Source organism: Gymnogyps californianus, chromosome 2 (genome assembly GCF_018139145.2).
Source record: "Gymnogyps californianus isolate 813 chromosome 2, ASM1813914v2, whole genome shotgun sequence".
In the NCBI taxonomy this organism is placed as follows: domain Eukaryota; kingdom Metazoa; phylum Chordata; class Aves; order Accipitriformes; family Cathartidae; genus Gymnogyps; species Gymnogyps californianus.
The window spans coordinates 105983124-106001673 of NC_059472.1; the positions used below are offsets into that span (position 1 = coordinate 105983124).

Genomic DNA, 18550 nt, shown 5'->3' on the forward strand with positions numbered 1-18550 from the left:
CTCAAGACCTGTCCCATGTCACTGAGAGCTTTACCACTGACTTCATAAGGGGTACTGGCTTTTCACCTTTTCCTTTCAGCAATTGCTATCTCACAGGCTTCTTCTCTTTTTCTTATTCTGTACTCCTGCTAACTTTGTGCTTTTTTTTTTCTTCTTTTCCTGTTTTTGTCCTTGCACTGATCAGATTATAACTCACACCAGGCCACCCAAGCAGTGTGACATTTTGAAGAGTAAAGAGCAACAGGCAGCGCCCCCCCTTACAGGTACTTTTTTCCATTTCTTTACATTTACATATTTATTCATGATTTAGATTTCACCTGAAAACTCAGTGAGACATGGGATTAAAAGGAATGAAGAGCTAAAAAAAGCCTATACAGAGTTCTGGAAAAAGCCAATCATAAACAGGGTTGGGGTAGAGAAGCAGAGTCCAGATTGTCATTAGTCACAACAATTATGCCACACTGAGATGTAAAACCCACTGAATTTGAGATGAGTTAGTTTATGACTGTTAGAAACCCTTAACTGCTGTATGAAGCCAATCATCAGTACAAGATAGTTGTTCTTGTATGCAGGCAACTGGGATACATTGTATGAATCTACATCTTAACTTATGATGACAGAAGTACTTGCAGAAGCTGTACTGCTTAGTTAACCCCACAGTCACCTGATTAAACAAACAAATTAACAGATTTCTAAGTCCTATTATAAAACTAGCTCAAATCTGTAAAATACAAGAAGTCCTTATTAATCCATAGTAGAAAGTATTCACAGTCCATACCCTTTTTCTCTGCCACCAACCTCAGTGTTATGCTCCTACAATACTCCTCATTTATCATACAGCAATTATATAAGTAATTTGAGAAGTAGCCCCGAGCTGTAGTGACACAGATATGACAACTTTAAAAATGATGCATGCAAAATACCTCCAGAATTTAAAGTTTTGTTCAGCAGCAATATGGGAAAACTTAGCTAGAGGATTGGATATTGAGCCAATATCCAATTGTCACTAACTGACATGGGCCTCAAAATGTGGGTTAGGCTGTGATGCCTAAGGGAGGCATCCCTGTAAGCATAGCTTTAGTGGGAGCAGGACTAGCATCAGCACAGAACCCAGATGGCTCAAAGCCAGACAATCCAGTGAACCTTCTCCTAATAGTTCTGTTAAATACTTTCTGCTTAGCAATAGAAGTTATTTGGAAAATGAGTCAAAAAAGCTAACAAAAATAAGGCAACAAAATTATTTTTTATATATATACATACATATATATACATGTATGTATGTGTCCAGGAAAACAATCTATTTGCATTGTGTACTTTTCATATACAATAACTTATTACCACATTAGAAATATACTCTGGGTAACGTCAATGGGCCAAATTCACTTCCTTTACCTTCCATAGTGTTGCACCTGCATACAGCAATGATGGATTTGACGCTTGGTCCTTCTTGATGACAATACTACATCAAATGCAGTATTAGGCAATACCCATTGAATGTCAGATATTACACCATTATGAACTAGAATATCTGCTTGCTTTTTATATTACAGTAAGTAGAGTTTATTGCTTCTAATGACCAGAAGGTACCTTATGAAGACAGCATAGATGTTTATAACACTTTTCATATACTGTATTATGGATCTTGGAACACTGAGGTTGGCAGATCACAATCATTAAATTATTTTTCTTCTTTATTTGCTGTTTGCATTTTGATTTTGCTTTGCTGAACGCACATGCAACTAGTGCCAGAAGTGATATGTCAAAAACATTTAGGAAAAATTACTGTTTTTTTTGTTTTACTGAAGTCAGGCATGAGTGGCATGCAGTAGATTGCAAGGAAAAGCAAAAGGACATCCATTTCCAAAGGATTTATAATCTCCATGCACATGTAAAATGTCTCTTACAAAAGTCATTAACATTTGTTAAAAGTGTGCCTTTTTGCCTCTTTTTGTACAAGTGTACATGCAATTACCTGTTCGAGCTAAAACTATTTACAAAATTTCATAATACAATACATCTTTTAAAGTGAATAATACATGAAAGGCCAATGTTTTCTGTTGTTTTGTAACGCTGTACAAGATTAAAAATAAATAAGGCATTATAATACAGGTTTATCACAAATTAAAAAATGTTGGTTTTCACTGTAATACAAAACTCTAACTTGAAAGAACATTATGGCTAAATAGTCCTCCTGCCTGGGCAGAACACATACAGAATCTGGACTTGCTGATGCAAAGAAAACGCTTTGTTTCTGCTACAAGCAGGAATTCAACACATGAAAATGATTCACACTACTTACTAATGTGTTCAGACTCCTCAAAGCACTGAAATAGCACAGGTCATATACTGTTTCCCTTTGAACAGTGACTCCCAAGTACTTTCTTTTGCCTTACAGATAAATTACAGGCAAAAGTGTGAAAGAGATTTAGGCGCATGACCTACTCTCGGTTACACTGTTGTAAAATATTCAGTTCAGTACCAATGCAAGACATTGCTGTAACCCAAAGCAGAACTTGGCATACAGAAGCTCAACTCCTGACCTTCATAAGCATGCTAAACTGGTGATTTCTGCAGGCGTTGTGGGTACATAAGGGATGCAGATTCAGCCCTAACGAGCTGAAGCTTTTGACTCTCAGTCTTACCTAGAGAAAGCAAGGGAGAATTTGTGTGTGTTTTAGTGAAGACAAGGGAGTGCAACTTGCCACAGCGGGAAGCAGCTACAAAAACCAATGCATTTTACAGGCTGGATAAAATAGCTTTCTAGTCAATGCAAATGGAAAATGTTTGGAAATATCTAGCCAGTAATTCAACTGAATGCCAGTTTGTAATCTCAACAGAGAATAATAATTAAAAAATCATTTAAAGATAAAGGTAGCATAGGAACACTTTGAAATTAGCTCCCAAGACAGTGAAGTCTAAAGATCTCTGATAGTTATCTCCTTATATAAAGAACGAAAGACTTTGATTATTACTATTATCTGAAAGAGAAAACGTGCAAACTGATGTGATATATTGTGCTTGCTATTGACAGACATTGACATGCCAAAATGGCGTCACTTTGTTGTAGGCTTGTATCTGTCAATTGTTTCAAGCTAACAGCTGCACAAAACAGTGAAGAGAAGTGCAGGAGGCTATTCTGCCCACAATGCAACAAGTTACTATCCTCAGTTAAACATGAGGGACTTTTGGGTACTGTGGTGCAGAACTGACTCCTTGCTGGGGCTACAGCAAGGTCACTCAGGCAAAAGTTACAGAGCTTGACCAGAAAATTAATAAATGCAAGATAGGAAATACAACTGCATGCATTATGGTGGACACACCCAAATCCCACAGAAATCCAAGGAAATCCTTCAGATGATTTTCAGGGATACTGGAGTGGGCCACCGATTATCTTCAGCCAATTGCCAATAAAAATTTGATGACAAGCTTCTCTAATTTGGCAGAAAACGTCCATTTGTGGGGTTATCAGAAGTATTACTATTACCTCTTTCCATGTATAAAACTTACTGAACATATCAAAGAACGCAGAAGAGCAGAGAGGTCTGTCATTTAAAGCTATCACACGAGAACTGAAATAAAACAAATGTACACAGAAAAGGAAAATGGGGAAAAATGATATGAATAGGGAGGGAAAGCACAAAGGCAAGAGCACAGCTTCATTATATCATGATTTCAATGGGCGTTTAGTTTTCCCTGTTGGAATGGCTGCTGAACACTGCCTATCATTTTCATATGGCTTTTTACTAATTTGTGTCTTGGCTGAACTTTCTTCATGATTCTGTACTGCTCAGTCCAGGACTACATAGTAAAATATAGTTTTCCCCATAGTAAAACCAGCAACAACCACAACAAAAATATGAAAAATGTTAATGGTAGGACTCAAACAAAGTCTGGAAACTGACTCCAAATACACCATCATTGATTCTGTAAGCTAGCACACGCACACTGGACTGGCTGCAGCACCAAGAAGCCATCCTGGTCCACTCAACCTGCTCTGGAGGCACAGACCTTCTGAAAAAGGGCCGAATGAGAAGCTGATGATGGGCTGCGCCTGTCTGGTCCTTTCCATTCAACATGGAAAACATTATTACAAAAGTCACATGCCTCATTTGACTGTTGGAGAGGAGGATCAGGTTTAGAAAAACTTTGGGGTAATTCTACTAGCACCTGCTAATCGTTTAAAATATTAAAATGAATAATCCAAATTTACCTTGCTACATGATCTTCCACTGACATTGCTCCAGGACTAGGCTGGGAATGAGTCTGGGAATGAGAACAGTCCCGAAAATACTAGCACAGGGGACAATTAATTTCTGCTCACTGTCCATTTAGTGATAAAAGAAACAATGGCAATATGCCTATATCTTGGACCTATTAAAAAAGTAACAAAGAAATAATTTCACTGTAAGCTTTTGGGGTGGGTCAATGGCTGTATTTGGTCTATGTGTTCACATACTACCAGATCGACTGCTAGGATGTGAAGATGTTTTTAATAATAGTACATGTAAAAATAATGTTGTATTATTATTGGTGAAATTATACCAAATTCACGGATTCAAAAATTGTTTAACTTGGGCTCTTTGTGAGTGGAACAGAGTAATTAATGCTATTGCACATAATGCTTTCCATTTTGGTTAAATATTTAACTTACCTGTGTGATGATTTAGTTCTTACAAACCTATTAGAAAACATAAATATGCAGTGTGCTTTACATGGATACCACTTATTCAGTTTAATTATGTAAATATTTGTTCTTTTAAATCTGTATTCTCTACATGTATTTATTTAAATGGCTTTGAATGCCTCAAAACCAGAATTAAATTATTCTAGAAGAATACCTGTGAACTGGATAGCTGTTAGGGAGATAAAGAAATGCAGTGACTTTCCACAGATCAGCCAGGTTGCATACACCTAGTGCAGTTAGGACTGCACTAGGAAATTCTCAGTTTTTTATAGTCACTTTAATCACAACACTAATTTTGCTAGCTTTGTAATGAAGCACCTAGCTGACAGGGTACATAAAAATTAATTAAAAACCATGCTGAAAACCACTGGAGTCCCACAGCAGCATGATATGGCTACACGGAGAATGGAAACTCCTGCAACGTTTCTTTAACCATTTGCATCTGTTGACACAGTATTTGTCCATATACTTTTAACACAAACAGTGACTGCTCCAAAGCAAATGCTGATTGCAGGAGGATCGCTCAGAATCTTTTTTCCACTGAAATCAGTAATAAAATAGGCCCACTAAAGGGAAATGTGACATATAGTACATGCAAGTTTTCTGCTGTACTATCTGGACAACTTCTGCAGTCTTGGGTCAGTTTTTCGGGTTTGTTTTTTTTTAGTTTGTTTGGGGTTTGGGGTTTTTTTTTTGTTTATTTGTTTGTTTGTTTTAGTTAAAAGGAAGTTTTGCATGTTTTTAGACAACGTAAAGTTTTGCTTCTCTTTTGGAAAGCAGTGAGGCTGGTTATCTTGTGCATCCCCATCAGGACAGTATGGCACCTGTCCATGGAGCACATGTCACTCAGCAGGATGACCTCCAACTGCCCCCACCTCGAGTATGGAGCTACACTCCACGTTTCACATCCAGATCAGTATTTCAAGATGAAACCATGAACAATAGGATGTGGGCTGCATTAAAGGAAAAAGCAGTCAAAATATGTTCCCTTTTATGCAGATTAAGAGCAGGCCTCACTCTCCTGGCACGCTTACCAGTGTGCTCCTCATTTGGGCAAAGTTTGACTGTGCTTGTTTCTCAGAATTATAGCTTTCTATAATTGTACAGCTTTGAAGAGGAAGCCTGGGTAGAATCAAAATATAATAAAACTGTGGCATAAATTTAAAAATCAGTTAAGATTTAAGACTATGTTGGCAAACATACAAATGTCACAAAGCTAGCAACAGCATGTTTGTCACCAGTACAGGACTATTCTTTGAGCTGTTTAGAAAGGTAAAGCTAAATCCTGGAACTGAGCCACAGGACCTGTGCTGTTTGTAAAAGCCTGAAATAATACCATCCTTCTGCTCTTCAATAAAATCAGCACTGTACATAAAGGAATGTTTCTATATTGCATAACTATATTGCTGTGCTTGCAGGGTGGCTCCTCTGTCTTGCACAGAGTCAAATGACCTGTGAAGAGGCAGCAACTTCTAAACTCTACCACCCTTTTTTTTTTAATGGAAAGAATATATATTGTTCTTCTGCCAAACCTTTAAGCTCTGTGGTTTATCTACTTCATATCCTAGTGTTATGGTCTGAATTGGAATTTTTTTGAAGTTTTTGGAGCATGCAAAGAGAATTTTAAAAAATACATAGGGTTTAGCCTTTATCAATCTGCCATTGACAGCACAATGAACACTCTTCTCATTGCTTTAACTCATGCACTGGGAGCACCGTTTCTCTAACTCCTGCTGTAGCCCTGGAGAGTCTCCAGCTGCCCCACACTCCACGGTTAAATGCAGCTTTGCTAATCCCAGACCCAACAATGCTGGTTATGACAGAAAGAGAAATCTCTTTGCTATGTCATTGCAGGTGGATGTGTAAATAAATACATATTTTTATGTTTATCTCTATAAATCTCTATTAAGTCTACACAGGACTGTTTGTATATGTGCATATATAGATTAAAACATATATACACACACACACACATACATAATTGCTTGCACGTTTATCTCTTTTTTTTCATTTACCCTTTAAAAATGCCAAGAAAATATTCCTCATTTGCAGAAAATCAGTTTTTGACTTTTCCTAACAGAATTGCTAGCCCTTATATGTTCCACCCCAAGAGTTCGTTACACAGTCCCCAAGTTCTCTTTGGTTGTGTTGTAGTGGTCCTTGGTTAATGCCATGGCCTATGACCTCTGATCTCTTGGTAAAAATTCAGGCAATCATTGCTCTCCAAGTTCACTGCAAATGGCACAACCAAACGTCCTTTGCTCTATGCCTCCTTCACAGCTGGCACAGAAGGAAGATAATGCAGTGTTTGATTTGTGTGAGTGGCAGATGCTTGACCTGATCCAAGCCCAGCTTTTACAGTAAAGCTAGCAACTGAGGACACAGACGGACAGCTGGTGCCCAGTTTTGTTTGAATGTTTGCTCTCCCGTAAGGGTACATTTTCCGCTCTAAGTTTAAAGACCGTGTTTGTGAATTATTTCCATCGGCCTTTCCTTCCAGGAAATAGGTCAACATTTCGCCTTTTCCCTTTACACTGACTTTACCCCTGCACATGAATTCGTAACTGCACCTTTTTAATATCCGCTGAACTTCTTCTGTCACCTGAAGACAGAAAAAAAGAACTATTAGCTTTTCCTGTTCATATAAGGTTAATCCTAGAACAGCTGAACCCTCTCCATTTTACTTCTCTGTCACAAAATACTCATAAGCAGAATCAATTAGCACCTACTGCTGCTCTCAGACTCACTTAGAATTTTCTTAAGGAATTAAAAATCACTGACCAAACTGGAATCTGAGAAGTAGAACTTCTGGTCTTGAGCTGAATAATTACACAGCCAGATTAAGCTCCGTCCAACAGAAATATGTAACCAAATTTTCCACTGTTGTAAGCTGGATCAGTTCCAGTGACATTAATTTACTCCAGAAGAACTTTTGATCCCTGGAGACTAGACAGGTATTTTGGATACAGGACTGCAAGAGTTCATTGAGATTTTGAGAGGTGCAGCATAGCTTCTAGCCAAGCTCTAGTAAAACAACATTCTCTGTCTGAGTAGCCTCTCCGATCCAAAGTATCCAAGGAATTTTTAAAGCTACATAAAATGCACCAGGATGCAAATGGACATAGATCCTTTCCTTGTAGTCCTTATTCAGCCAGAATTCCTACAGCACAAGGACTGGCCCATGCAGTGTTGGCATTCCCAGGCTTGCCTCCAACTGTGTGCAATGCAGCAGAGGACTCCATTTCTTCCGATGGGAAATGAGTTATTTGAGGATTTCGCTGCCTCCAAGTAGTGAAGCGTATATAATGGAAAACAACTATACCTCTAACACTTGAATCACCTGGAGAATGTTGCCCTTTTCATAAGAACCACAAGATCAAGTGAGGCTATTTTTTCTAAGTGGTCTTGAAAATCTAACCACATATAAAACAGGAGGTATGTAAAGTTTGCAAAATTGTCTCAGAATGCACTCACCTGAATTTTCCCCTGCACCCCAGTACTATCCATCCGGCTGGCAACATTTACAGTGTTCCCCCAGATATCATACTGTGGTCTTCTGGCTCCAATGACTCCAGCCACTACTGGCCCGACATTAATACCTAAAATCAAAACAATGAGTTTGGTTTCAAACACTACAGCATATTATCCAAGGGAAACGTGAATCCTGCAAAACAGATTTAACACAAGTGCCCTAGAATTTTTCTGGTCATAGGACATAATATATGTTAAATTAATGCCAATTGGACTTCTGTATTTGTAAGAGGTTTAGAAACAAAATAAAGACATACACGGAGATACCTTACTGGAAATGCAATATGATAGACAACATAAAAATTTGACTCATCTGTGGATTTTCTCTTTTTGTTTGTTTTAAGAAAAGAAGAAAAGCAGTGGTAGTGCAGAGTTTAGCTGTAGAACAATTCAGGACAAACTATTAAAGATCTTTAATTGTTTGCTACAACTTCCACTGTGGTTGCTCATATAAAGCCTTTTAATGGAGGTTTTCCAATTGGAACAGAAATAGTGGCCTGGAAGACACAAGGTATGGGGTAAAGGAAGCATGTTACATTGGTTGTCAGTACTGGACAACTTAGATCAGGGAGACACTGGAAGAAGACGAGTATATGAAAATGGCTCAAGCATCTTTTTTGGGAAACCAGAGGGCTCGATTCTACATTTCTGACTGATTTTGACATCTTGTTTGGAAGATAAAAGAGGATGTTCCTTCTTCTGAGTTCCCTGAAGAGCTGCAGATGCTAAACCCTGCATGAGGTTCTGTGCAAGGGCTTTCCCAGGCAAGTTATGCAGAAAAATGGGGGCTAGATATTTGTCTTCTGCTCCTTTGTGAACCTGGAAAGACCAGTTATAACAGAGTTCAAAGAGAATTTGGAGTTTATAATTATTAGGATGTACAGGAGGGCAAAGATGTATAACTCTCCTATTGCTACCCTTGATGTCTTTGGTCTTTCTCAATCTTCTGCTGCTAGCAACTTCACTTTTCCCCTTGTCCAGCCCATTCTCACAATTCAGCCATGAAAATGTATAGAGAAAGAAGCTAGAGAAAACTATCTGTGTTAGAATATGCAATGAAATGAGAACAGCAGTGGAAGTACCACTGGAGAGGAGCGGGATGCAGGGAAGGAAGGGAAGAGGGGGACTTGCTCTCTAAGAAGGCTGGGAGAAAGGAGTCTAAGAGGTAAGACATGTAATAACATGTAAAGGATTGCATGGGAAGGTTTGTGTTGTGAAGACCAGAGGATTTGATTTGTTGGAGAAAACAGGACTGTTTGAGGTGATGTGGCACCTGTGGACAAAAAGCTCCCATCACATTTGTTTAATGCCAAAAAAGCTTTTGCAGATGCAACTTAATAGTTAAGTACAGTCAGACCCAGTTTTCAACAATTTAGCAATGCAAAGCAGTGTAAGCCACAAGACTGGGTACACTAATAATATTGTATAAAATTATTGGTGCAGTTTCCTTTTAGGGGTGCGTAGATTAAGTAAACACACTGGAATTGGACACAATTATAATTCCTTAATACTGATGGCTCACCATCCAGCCTGCTGACCTTCCACATGGATGTGACTCTCCCGCTAAAGGAGGCTTTTCAGTTTTAATCATGAGTGCAGGACAGGTAATCCTTTGCAGACAGCACAGGGAAAGCCAACAAATAACAATGTTCTGCTTGTGTGATAATTGTAGAAACGTGACTTACCAACTCGTAGGACAAAGTCGTTGTAAGACTGATAGTTGATTTCATCAAGAACGTCAAACATCTCTATTGCAAAATCTGCCAGTGTACTCAGATGGGAATAAATTGATTTTTTGGCCTAGAAACAAAACAGTATTGCACATTAGATTTGTATGGTACTGAGAGGCAGGTGAAATACCAAAGAGAAAAACAATGAAAAGCTCAGACTAGATGGCCTAGGAAAAGAATCTAACCCATTTTGCTATTTGTGAAAAGAAACTTCTGATGGTGGCTACAGCACATGCTTTATTTTCTCAAGTACTGATTTTTTTTTTTTCCTTTTCTCTTTCTTTTTGATTTCTGGGTAGAATGGAAACCAAAGTTCCCATGGTAAAGTGGTTCTGTTGCTAGAGAGCTGCAGTTGTTTGTTGTGAGCGTGGCAGGGAATATAACCTGCTTTCTTACAAAACTGCTTTCTCTGATGATTATTAATAACTATAGTTTCTACCCTCTTCTCCCTTTGGGGCTTTTGCTAGCTCCCAGCTCCATGGGGTGCATGCTGTTCCCATTGACAAAATTCCTGTTAGGTTTAATCCTGTGAGATGCAGAACACCCCTATTTTCTTTTCTTTCCAGGCAAGCTGAAGTGAGTTGTTATAAAACGTATCTAAATGAACTAAAGCAAAAGAACCAGAAGGGATCAAATGAAATGCTGAAGTATCAACTTGTAAAAAAACCCCAAAACATAAGAAAATAATTTTTACAACTTCAGATTAATTAAACTGTGGAACTCATTTTCAGAGGATATTGTGGATTCTGAAAGTTAAAACTCATGGAAGAAATATTTGCTACAAAGTAGTAAAAAGATATTATTTGTAGCTCTAGAATTTCTTACGCAGCATATCATCAGAAAGTGGAAAAGAGAGGTTTGCATGTTTGTCCTGTAACTCATGCCCTTCCCCAGGATCTACCGTTGGCTAGTTAAAGACAGGTTACTAGAATAAACCTTTGACCTGACTCAGTATGGTTGCTCTTATGTTGTGCTCTTATTTGAATAATAAATATGAATTCTTGAACAGATTTGCAAAGTGAAAGTGGGCGAAAGGTAGGATATGGTGAAAGAAATGCAAGGTCAGTGGCAGTCTAGCTTCAGTAGGGTGTTGCACAACAAAGCTGTGGCAGCTGGCATGAGATGAGAGCTCACTGGGTTCTTGTCATGATAGTGAGATTTTATAAATGGAGTACTTGACAGTGGCTGAGAAACCTGAGAAACAGGTTGCCATTTATTTGCTTTATTCGGCTCAGTTTGAAAGGGTTCCTTCATGTGGCTGGGAAATTTACAAGAATTAGAGCAAAGTGCTAACAAAAAATTATGAAAGTCATCCTTGGGCCAGTCCCAATTTTTAGAAAGGGTATTTTTATTTACCTGCCTGGGTCTCTGGCATTCTGCTTCTTGCAATGTCAACTAGCTCTAATCTTTTCCAGCCTCACCAAGACAAAGGAAGAACAAGAATTAAGTTTAAAGAGCTGATGGCTACACTTCCAACAGAGAAGGAGAAGAAGACTGAATGTCTGGAGGAGGGAGGGAGGAGTGGATAGTTTTATTTAATCCTCTAATCTTCTTTATATTCCTTATCCTTCCATTTCCTTGCTGCCCGATGAATGCTTTAGTTTCCTGCAATGCCCCTCAGGGCTGCAGGAGAGAGGACTGGTCACAAATACTGGATGCGCTGCAGGTGACTGATGCCTCTCAAAAGGATTACTGGCAAACTCTTTTGAACCTGCACTGAAGAACACCACAAAGTTAGGACCCTGGTGAAGTTAGGACCTTGGTGAAATCACAGACATAATTTCAAAGGACTCCACACACACAATGAACTTATATTGTGCAAAAGATCTACAAAAAGCTTCGTTTGTGTGCTGCCCTGATGGTGCAACTGGCAAGCAGTTATTTATTTAAACGTCAGAGGAATAGTTACTGGAAAAACTGCCCAGAGCACCACAGCAAAACCACTCTGACAGAGGCAATGTGCATTTGCTATAGTCACCTGCTGAAGTCAAGCTGCAGAAACAGCGGTCCTGTAAAATATGGGATTTAAATATTTAACTTCATCAGGTTACTGGGTTCTTATGTGTGTAAATATCCTCAGTTAAAAGCACAGTTAACCCCATCCATTGCTTTCTGCTCATGTGCAAATCCTAGTATGAAATTGGTGGCTCACAATCAGAGGCTGTGCCAGATTTTCTGATGAAGCTGGGACACCCCTGGCAGAGGGGAGACCAGAAGCACTTGAGTCTCTTATGGCTCCCCGTGGACACATATGACTCCATAGGGCAGCCCAGGGACTGTGTGATGGCTGGCAGTGATCGTCTGTGCGTGATGGGCTACCCAGGATCATCGGACTTCTAATACATAGCTGCATGCTGAAGACCTAGTGGGAAACTGACAAGAGGATATGAATAATTTCCACTTGTTTGCATTACACGAGCAGTGGGAAGAGATCACAGAAGAGCTGAAACCCCAAATTAAAGTAAAAAAATTTGGCTGTTTCATACAAGATCTTTAGGTTTTCTGGAATACAGAATGTTAAATAAATTCTACCTGTACAAAAAAGATCAAAATTTGCACCAAGATTTCAGAGAAAGGCAGAGTCCTGTACAAGACCTTCTGCAGTGATTTAAAATGCATTACTATCATAAGCTCAGAGCAGTATCTTCCGTACTGGGCTAACTCAGCTGACCCTTCAGTTAGCAACTATAAAATACAAGAGATAAACATGTTTAGCTTTTGGAACATATGCTGCCCAAGTTACCCAATAACACACTTCTTTTCAGCATTATAGTTCAAAGAGCATTTATAGCAGACACACAAGTATGCCATTGCCTGTTTGCCTGAGATCACACCAAACAAAATTCAAAGGATCAATTTTGTTGCCTGTCTCAGGACCCAGGAGTCAAACATTTCAGCATAAACAGAGTTTTAAAAATACCTTTTTGTAATGTGTAGATTTCTAGGAATGATACAAAGGAAAGCATCAGTTGTAAATAACCTGCAGACCAGAAAATTAGTTGCATCTGATATACTCCAACATGATTCTAACAGTTGATTTCAATGTGGCCTTGTTTTTTATTTACTTAACAAGGATAATTGTTGCTAGAAAGTTCACAGGCCATCTTCTGGTCTTTTTTGCTTTTGCCCGCTAATTTGGTGTTATTTTGCAATGCTAAACCATATGCATGAGTGTTACCTCTACAACATATGTACATGCATATCAGAACAGGGGAGAGGTGTCTGGAAATTCTGGGCAGACTAGGTGCATGGACTGCTTTAATTTTCATTATATTCCTCATATTATTAATTTTTCATAAATTAATTTTATTAATATGAATATTAATGTGCATAGTACTCTGTATACAACTTATTCAGTATACTGTCCACAGGGTTTTCTGCTTTTCCAGATGCTGCATGCAAATCTAGGAAATCTCTGTCCCAAGACACAAACTTAAGTTTTTGTCTTTAAGTAAGAAACACACACAAGAGTAGTAATGAGGATATAGAAGAACTGTGCCCCAGAACTAGTGGGTTTGAAATGACTTTGACTTTTTTTATTGCTGAGTAATTAAAGGGATAAAAAGAATGCTAGCAGTAGAGACAAAGAAGAGCTGATTTGGAGGGACCAGGGTAAAGTGCACCAATGTACTTAGCACTAAGTTCCTGTCCATGATGGGGGTTGGGAGAGGCTGTTTGTTTTGATTCTAGGTTGCACCCAGATTTCAATATAAAAAAAAATAAAATCACATTTTAATATTCTTGTGTTAGTTTTGCAGCAATTCATTACACCTAGAGTCTCCCCTTCCCTGCATCTTACGAGGTCATCTGAGATACCGGGTTTAAAACACTACCACTCTGACTTAGGAGCTTTATATGCCAATTTGCAGAGAATCCAGAGCTGCAGACAATGAAATCCCAAATGAAGCCACATGAGCAACTGCTACGATAGCAATTTTTCTTTTCAGGTTACAGTTGTTCTTTGAATTTCAGATTTAAATTGTTGTAAAGAAGTAATACTGGTTATCTATAATCACATAGAGTTAGTTGTGTTTCTGATGTTCCTCTGGAAATTGAAGGAGAATGGCTCCACAAATGACCGTCATGTAAAATCTTCTTACCTTAGTTCCTGAAGTAGGTACAAGTCCCACAGCTGCCATATATGTACTTCCAATTGTCTTGATCTTTTCTATGTCCTTATAATATTCTTTGTCCATAAGCTTTGTTTAAAACATAAAACTGTTAAATATTACATAATTTTTTAGACAAGCAACCATAGTTATTATATAATATGTGCAAGTTGATTAAACCATATTAAGCTTGCCCACTTTGAGGTCATTGAAAAAACTACCATTAACTCGCATTTTAATACTCTTCCTATCTTAAAGGAATTTGAGGCCAGACTCACGTGCCTAAAAGCACAAACTGGGCACTTTGGAGAAGCCCAGTGGACACCAACTACAATTAAATAGGAAGTTTACAGTACTGTTTTATTAGGCAGTTCAAGAAACGCTGAGTTGCTACAGCTAATCTCTGTTGATAGTAATTTGGTAGAACTGATGTAGTCAAAAGACAAAGTGTTTAGACCTTACCTCATCAAAATCAGCAATAATTTCATTTAACAGGCGTAAACATTCCACTCCCATATTATTGCCATCCAATTCGATGTAGAAATCGTTGAAATTTGGGATGGAAGCAAACATCACTCCCACTTGTGAATATGACTGGTAATAAAGGTCCTGCAGTTCATGAGCAGATAGAATTTTTATTTTAAAAGATTCATTTAAACCAGGCATCATTATTATGATATCTATTCTACTGCTAAGCAACAGCTAGGACAAAACCCATCATTTCTGGTAGACAGAAAGCCAGCTTTATTAAAAAAATGTTGAAAGATCTCTCCACTCAAAAACACAAAAGAAGACTAACATCTGAGCTATTAAACCCATTTAAAACAACTTAGTCTTTTTCTCTGTTTAGACATGGAAGCAGTGAGTAAAAATTTTGTAGAAAGTCTTAACAGTTGTAGAACTTTTATTGTATGAGAAATATAATTGCATTTTCTCAATTTTGTTTTATAACTAAAATAGGAGATGGAACAATTTTACCCTGCAGCACAAAACCAGCCTCGCTCCTTCATGTCTTTCCCCGAGTTGTGGAGTCCTGTATTCAACATTAACAATATAATGCTGTTCTGTACGGTAAGGTTTCTGCTTAAGAATTCGGAGGACTCATGGAAAGTAAAACCACTCTTCTGTGGTTCAAATACATTGATCCAAACTCCCAAGAGCAGTATCATGGCCATTACGGCTACTCCAGTGCTGCAGGTATTGCAGCTGCACCAGAAGGACTCTGGAAAGGGCTTCCTGAATCAATCTATTTAATCACTGCAGCCTTTGATGTTAAAAGCTACTGTGTCTTCCTCGTGTGTGTACAATTCTCTGTTTTTAACTTTAAATGGATGGGTTTGGTAATGGCAGCGTATTTCCAGAACTAGAGTGGTTCATATGGAAGTGCCTGGCAGTTTGCACACTTCACCATTCAGAACCAAACTGAGCTCATGAAATACTGTGATAAATCCCAATATTCTAAATTGATTGAAAAAAAAAATAGTGATTTGCATGCAGACACTTGGCTGCATTGACATTTGCCCTGGTTTCGGCTGGGATAGAGTTAATTTTCTTCCTAGTAGCTGGCATAATATTGTATTTTGGATTTAGTATGAGAACAATGTTGATAACACACTGCTGTTTTTAGTTGTTGCTAAGTACTGTTTATACTAAGTCAAGGATTTTTCAGCTTCTCATGCCCTGCCAGCAAGAAGGCTGGAGGGGCACAAGAAGCTGGGAGGGGACACAGGCAGAACAATGACACAAAATTCCCTTACCCTGCTTTTTATTAAAATTCTTCAGAGAAGGAGGACACTACAGTGAAAGAAATAATCCCAATCTAATTCTTGAACACAAGTTTTTACAAAACTATTCCTTTTAACATGAATGAAATTTTATAAGTCCAAGCCTTTCTTGAAAACATACAGTTCAAAGGTGACCCAAGCTACACAGGATCACACCCATACAACATCACCATGTATTTACATTTTATCTTGGTTTACCATATTTCTTGGGTTAGACATAAGAAAGTGCTGTGCAACATGTGCTGGCAACAGGTTGAAGAGAATTCTTTTATTATCCAGCTTGACTCTCTCCATATCATCTCTCTCTTCTTCTGCCTGTGGGGATAGAGGAAAAGAAAAACCTTTCCAAAAAGAAAAAAATTAGCTGACGCCATCAAATAGCTTCTATTAATTCATCCTTTGAAATTAAACTGAGCAAAACAATGCCTGCAAAGTAGACTGGCAACAGTTCTCCTATACCATGCTTTTACATTGGGGCAAAATCCCTTTAAGTCCTTAGTAATTCAAGCTAAAGTCTCTGGACCGATGACTACTTTCAGGGCTTGATCAGCTAAGTGTATTGGTGTCTTCTGTAGTTCTCTGTTCTTTTAAATAGGTCCTTGATAATTTTACAGAGTAAAAAGCTAGAATAATCCCACTTAAGTCACATTGGCCTTGGAGGTCATTTACTTCCCAGGTAGGTGGAGACAGTGACAGCAGTATTTGATCCACCTTTCAAAAAAGAGAAGCCTGGAGAATCACTAGTGTTTAAAGCAAACCTATGTCATTTTGCAGTAAAATGGAAACAGACCTGGTAACTTCAACAGAGAAAAAGGTTTTAAAATTGAACATCCTCAAGAATGATATGCAATTTAAAAAAATTTTTTTAATATAAAAATAATTAGCATTTGTAGAGGTGGTTTTAATTACTCTGGTATTTGTCATGAAAACATATACAGTTCCTGCACACAGAAATTTCTGTGTGCAACAGCAACAGAAATTCTATCATTCATGTGAATGACAGCATTCAGAAAGAGTGCCTAGAAGTTAACACAGCTGAGGTCCTTAACCCAAGATACTGGTATCTTACTACAAGTGTCTTGACTCACAGGAGTTAGTGGGAGTCACGCATTAGGAAACAATTCTAAAAATCAGACCCCTTATTGGAAAAATACTGAATATCTAGGGATCTCATTTGGGACTCCTAGGTTTGCAAATTCCAGCCTAGTCCTTAGTAGACTCTTCTGCAAAATTAATTCTCTGGAATTTGCTCCTTGTTGGTACAGTAACTTTTGGCCCCACATTCTGATTTCAATTAGAAAGCATTTGATCAGTATCATATAATTCATCTCACAGAAATCACAGCTTATTCTTTGCTCTTCAATCACACTCACAGAACTGTAACACAAATCTTCTGCCATGATCCCAATATGATTTTGTTTATCTAATTACAGTCAGTAGAAGACTGGAAGGCCAAATTCTCAGGCATTGTTGAGAAACTACAATCATGTAAACCACTGAAGAATCTGCTCTTTGTCGGTCTCCCTTTTGTATCTAGAATTTGCTACCCTGATCTATTACAAAGTCCACATACTTTTCTCACTATCCATTCCTGTCTAAGTAGGAGAAAATCAGTCACCTCTTGCCTTTGTATAATCTTACAATATTCATGTGATTTTTTTTTTCCCCAGGAAGCTAATTTTTGCTTTCCATGACAAAATTTAGGAAACAATATTTTTATTCAAATAACACAGTCCACTTTACCTTGCAGTTTACTTCTGTATTCTTAAATTTCTCTACAAGTAGAAAGAATGCTGAAAGATAACTGGTTTTATAAACATAACTTCTTCAGGAATCATTCCCTTTTGAGATAAATTCTCAGCTCCTCCTCTAATTTGCGTAATAAGAATCAGAATTTATTCCATAAGTGAAATATCAGCAAACATTAAATAGCAGTTAAGCTCTGCAAGAAATATACCCGAAAGTTTTATTCTAAGCAAGTATCTATTTCCTGTTTGTGAGCTGTTTTCCTGACACGTTTTTTGCTGTGGAAATTTCATATGCTGTTTTCTTAAAATATCCTTCCCCTATTTTGGTGGTATAACTCCGTCTTTGACTTATTGTTGTCTATAAACATCTGTAATGGCGTCTTGCGTTTAGTCTGACTGTTGGAATTTAAATGTTCTAATAGCAAAAATAAAAAGCTTTTTCCAGCTGAAAATCCAAACCAAGCTTACAACTCCATTTTTACATTATACTGTAATATGGTAAATTTTAGTCTGACAACAGCAAAGAGATTTGCAAACTGAATTCATGCTCTGAATAAAAAATCCATTTTGGGCTTGCTTATCCATTCCTCTATTTTTTTAATAAGAACTTTTTTGTTACTTTCTTCCTAGGAATGTTTAAGGTTCTCAGTTAAGCTCTCAATATAATATGGGGCAGAATAGCAGCCTAAGGAACAATACACCTTTGGGCCAGCGCGTAGAGATTTCCGGACAAGTCAATGTAATCAAGCAGGGGTAGGTAAGTGGAGTAATCCATTTGACGTGTTGCATGGATAGTGATGTTGCTCAATCACTGGCAGCTGCTGTTCATTTCTGATCTGGAAATGTGTGATCAGATTCCTCTGCCTTGCCCAGTCGTGGACCAAAGCGTTCATTTTGGAAGACATGACTGAGAAGTTTCATCAGCAATATGTAGTGTTTCTTACCATTGTGTATGACTCACAAC

At 38.0% G+C, this 18550-nt stretch overlaps 1 protein-coding gene across 1 annotated transcript in view; it reads right to left on the bottom strand.

The window, feature by feature from the left end:
• Positions 1-6947: 6947 nt before the first annotated feature.
• ADCY1 (adenylate cyclase 1) overlaps positions 6948-18550 on the bottom strand; it is a 158692-nt gene continuing 147089 nt past the window's right edge. Inside the window, exons 15-20 of the mRNA XM_050891589.1 lie at positions 16037-16153; positions 14517-14663; positions 14046-14144; positions 9901-10015; positions 8159-8283; positions 6948-7286 (exon numbers count right to left, since the gene is read on the bottom strand). Of these exons, the coding sequence (XP_050747546.1) occupies positions 6948-7286; positions 8159-8283; positions 9901-10015; positions 14046-14144; positions 14517-14663; positions 16037-16153 (942 nt within the window). The remainder of the gene's footprint in view (positions 7287-8158; positions 8284-9900; positions 10016-14045; positions 14145-14516; positions 14664-16036; positions 16154-18550) is intronic.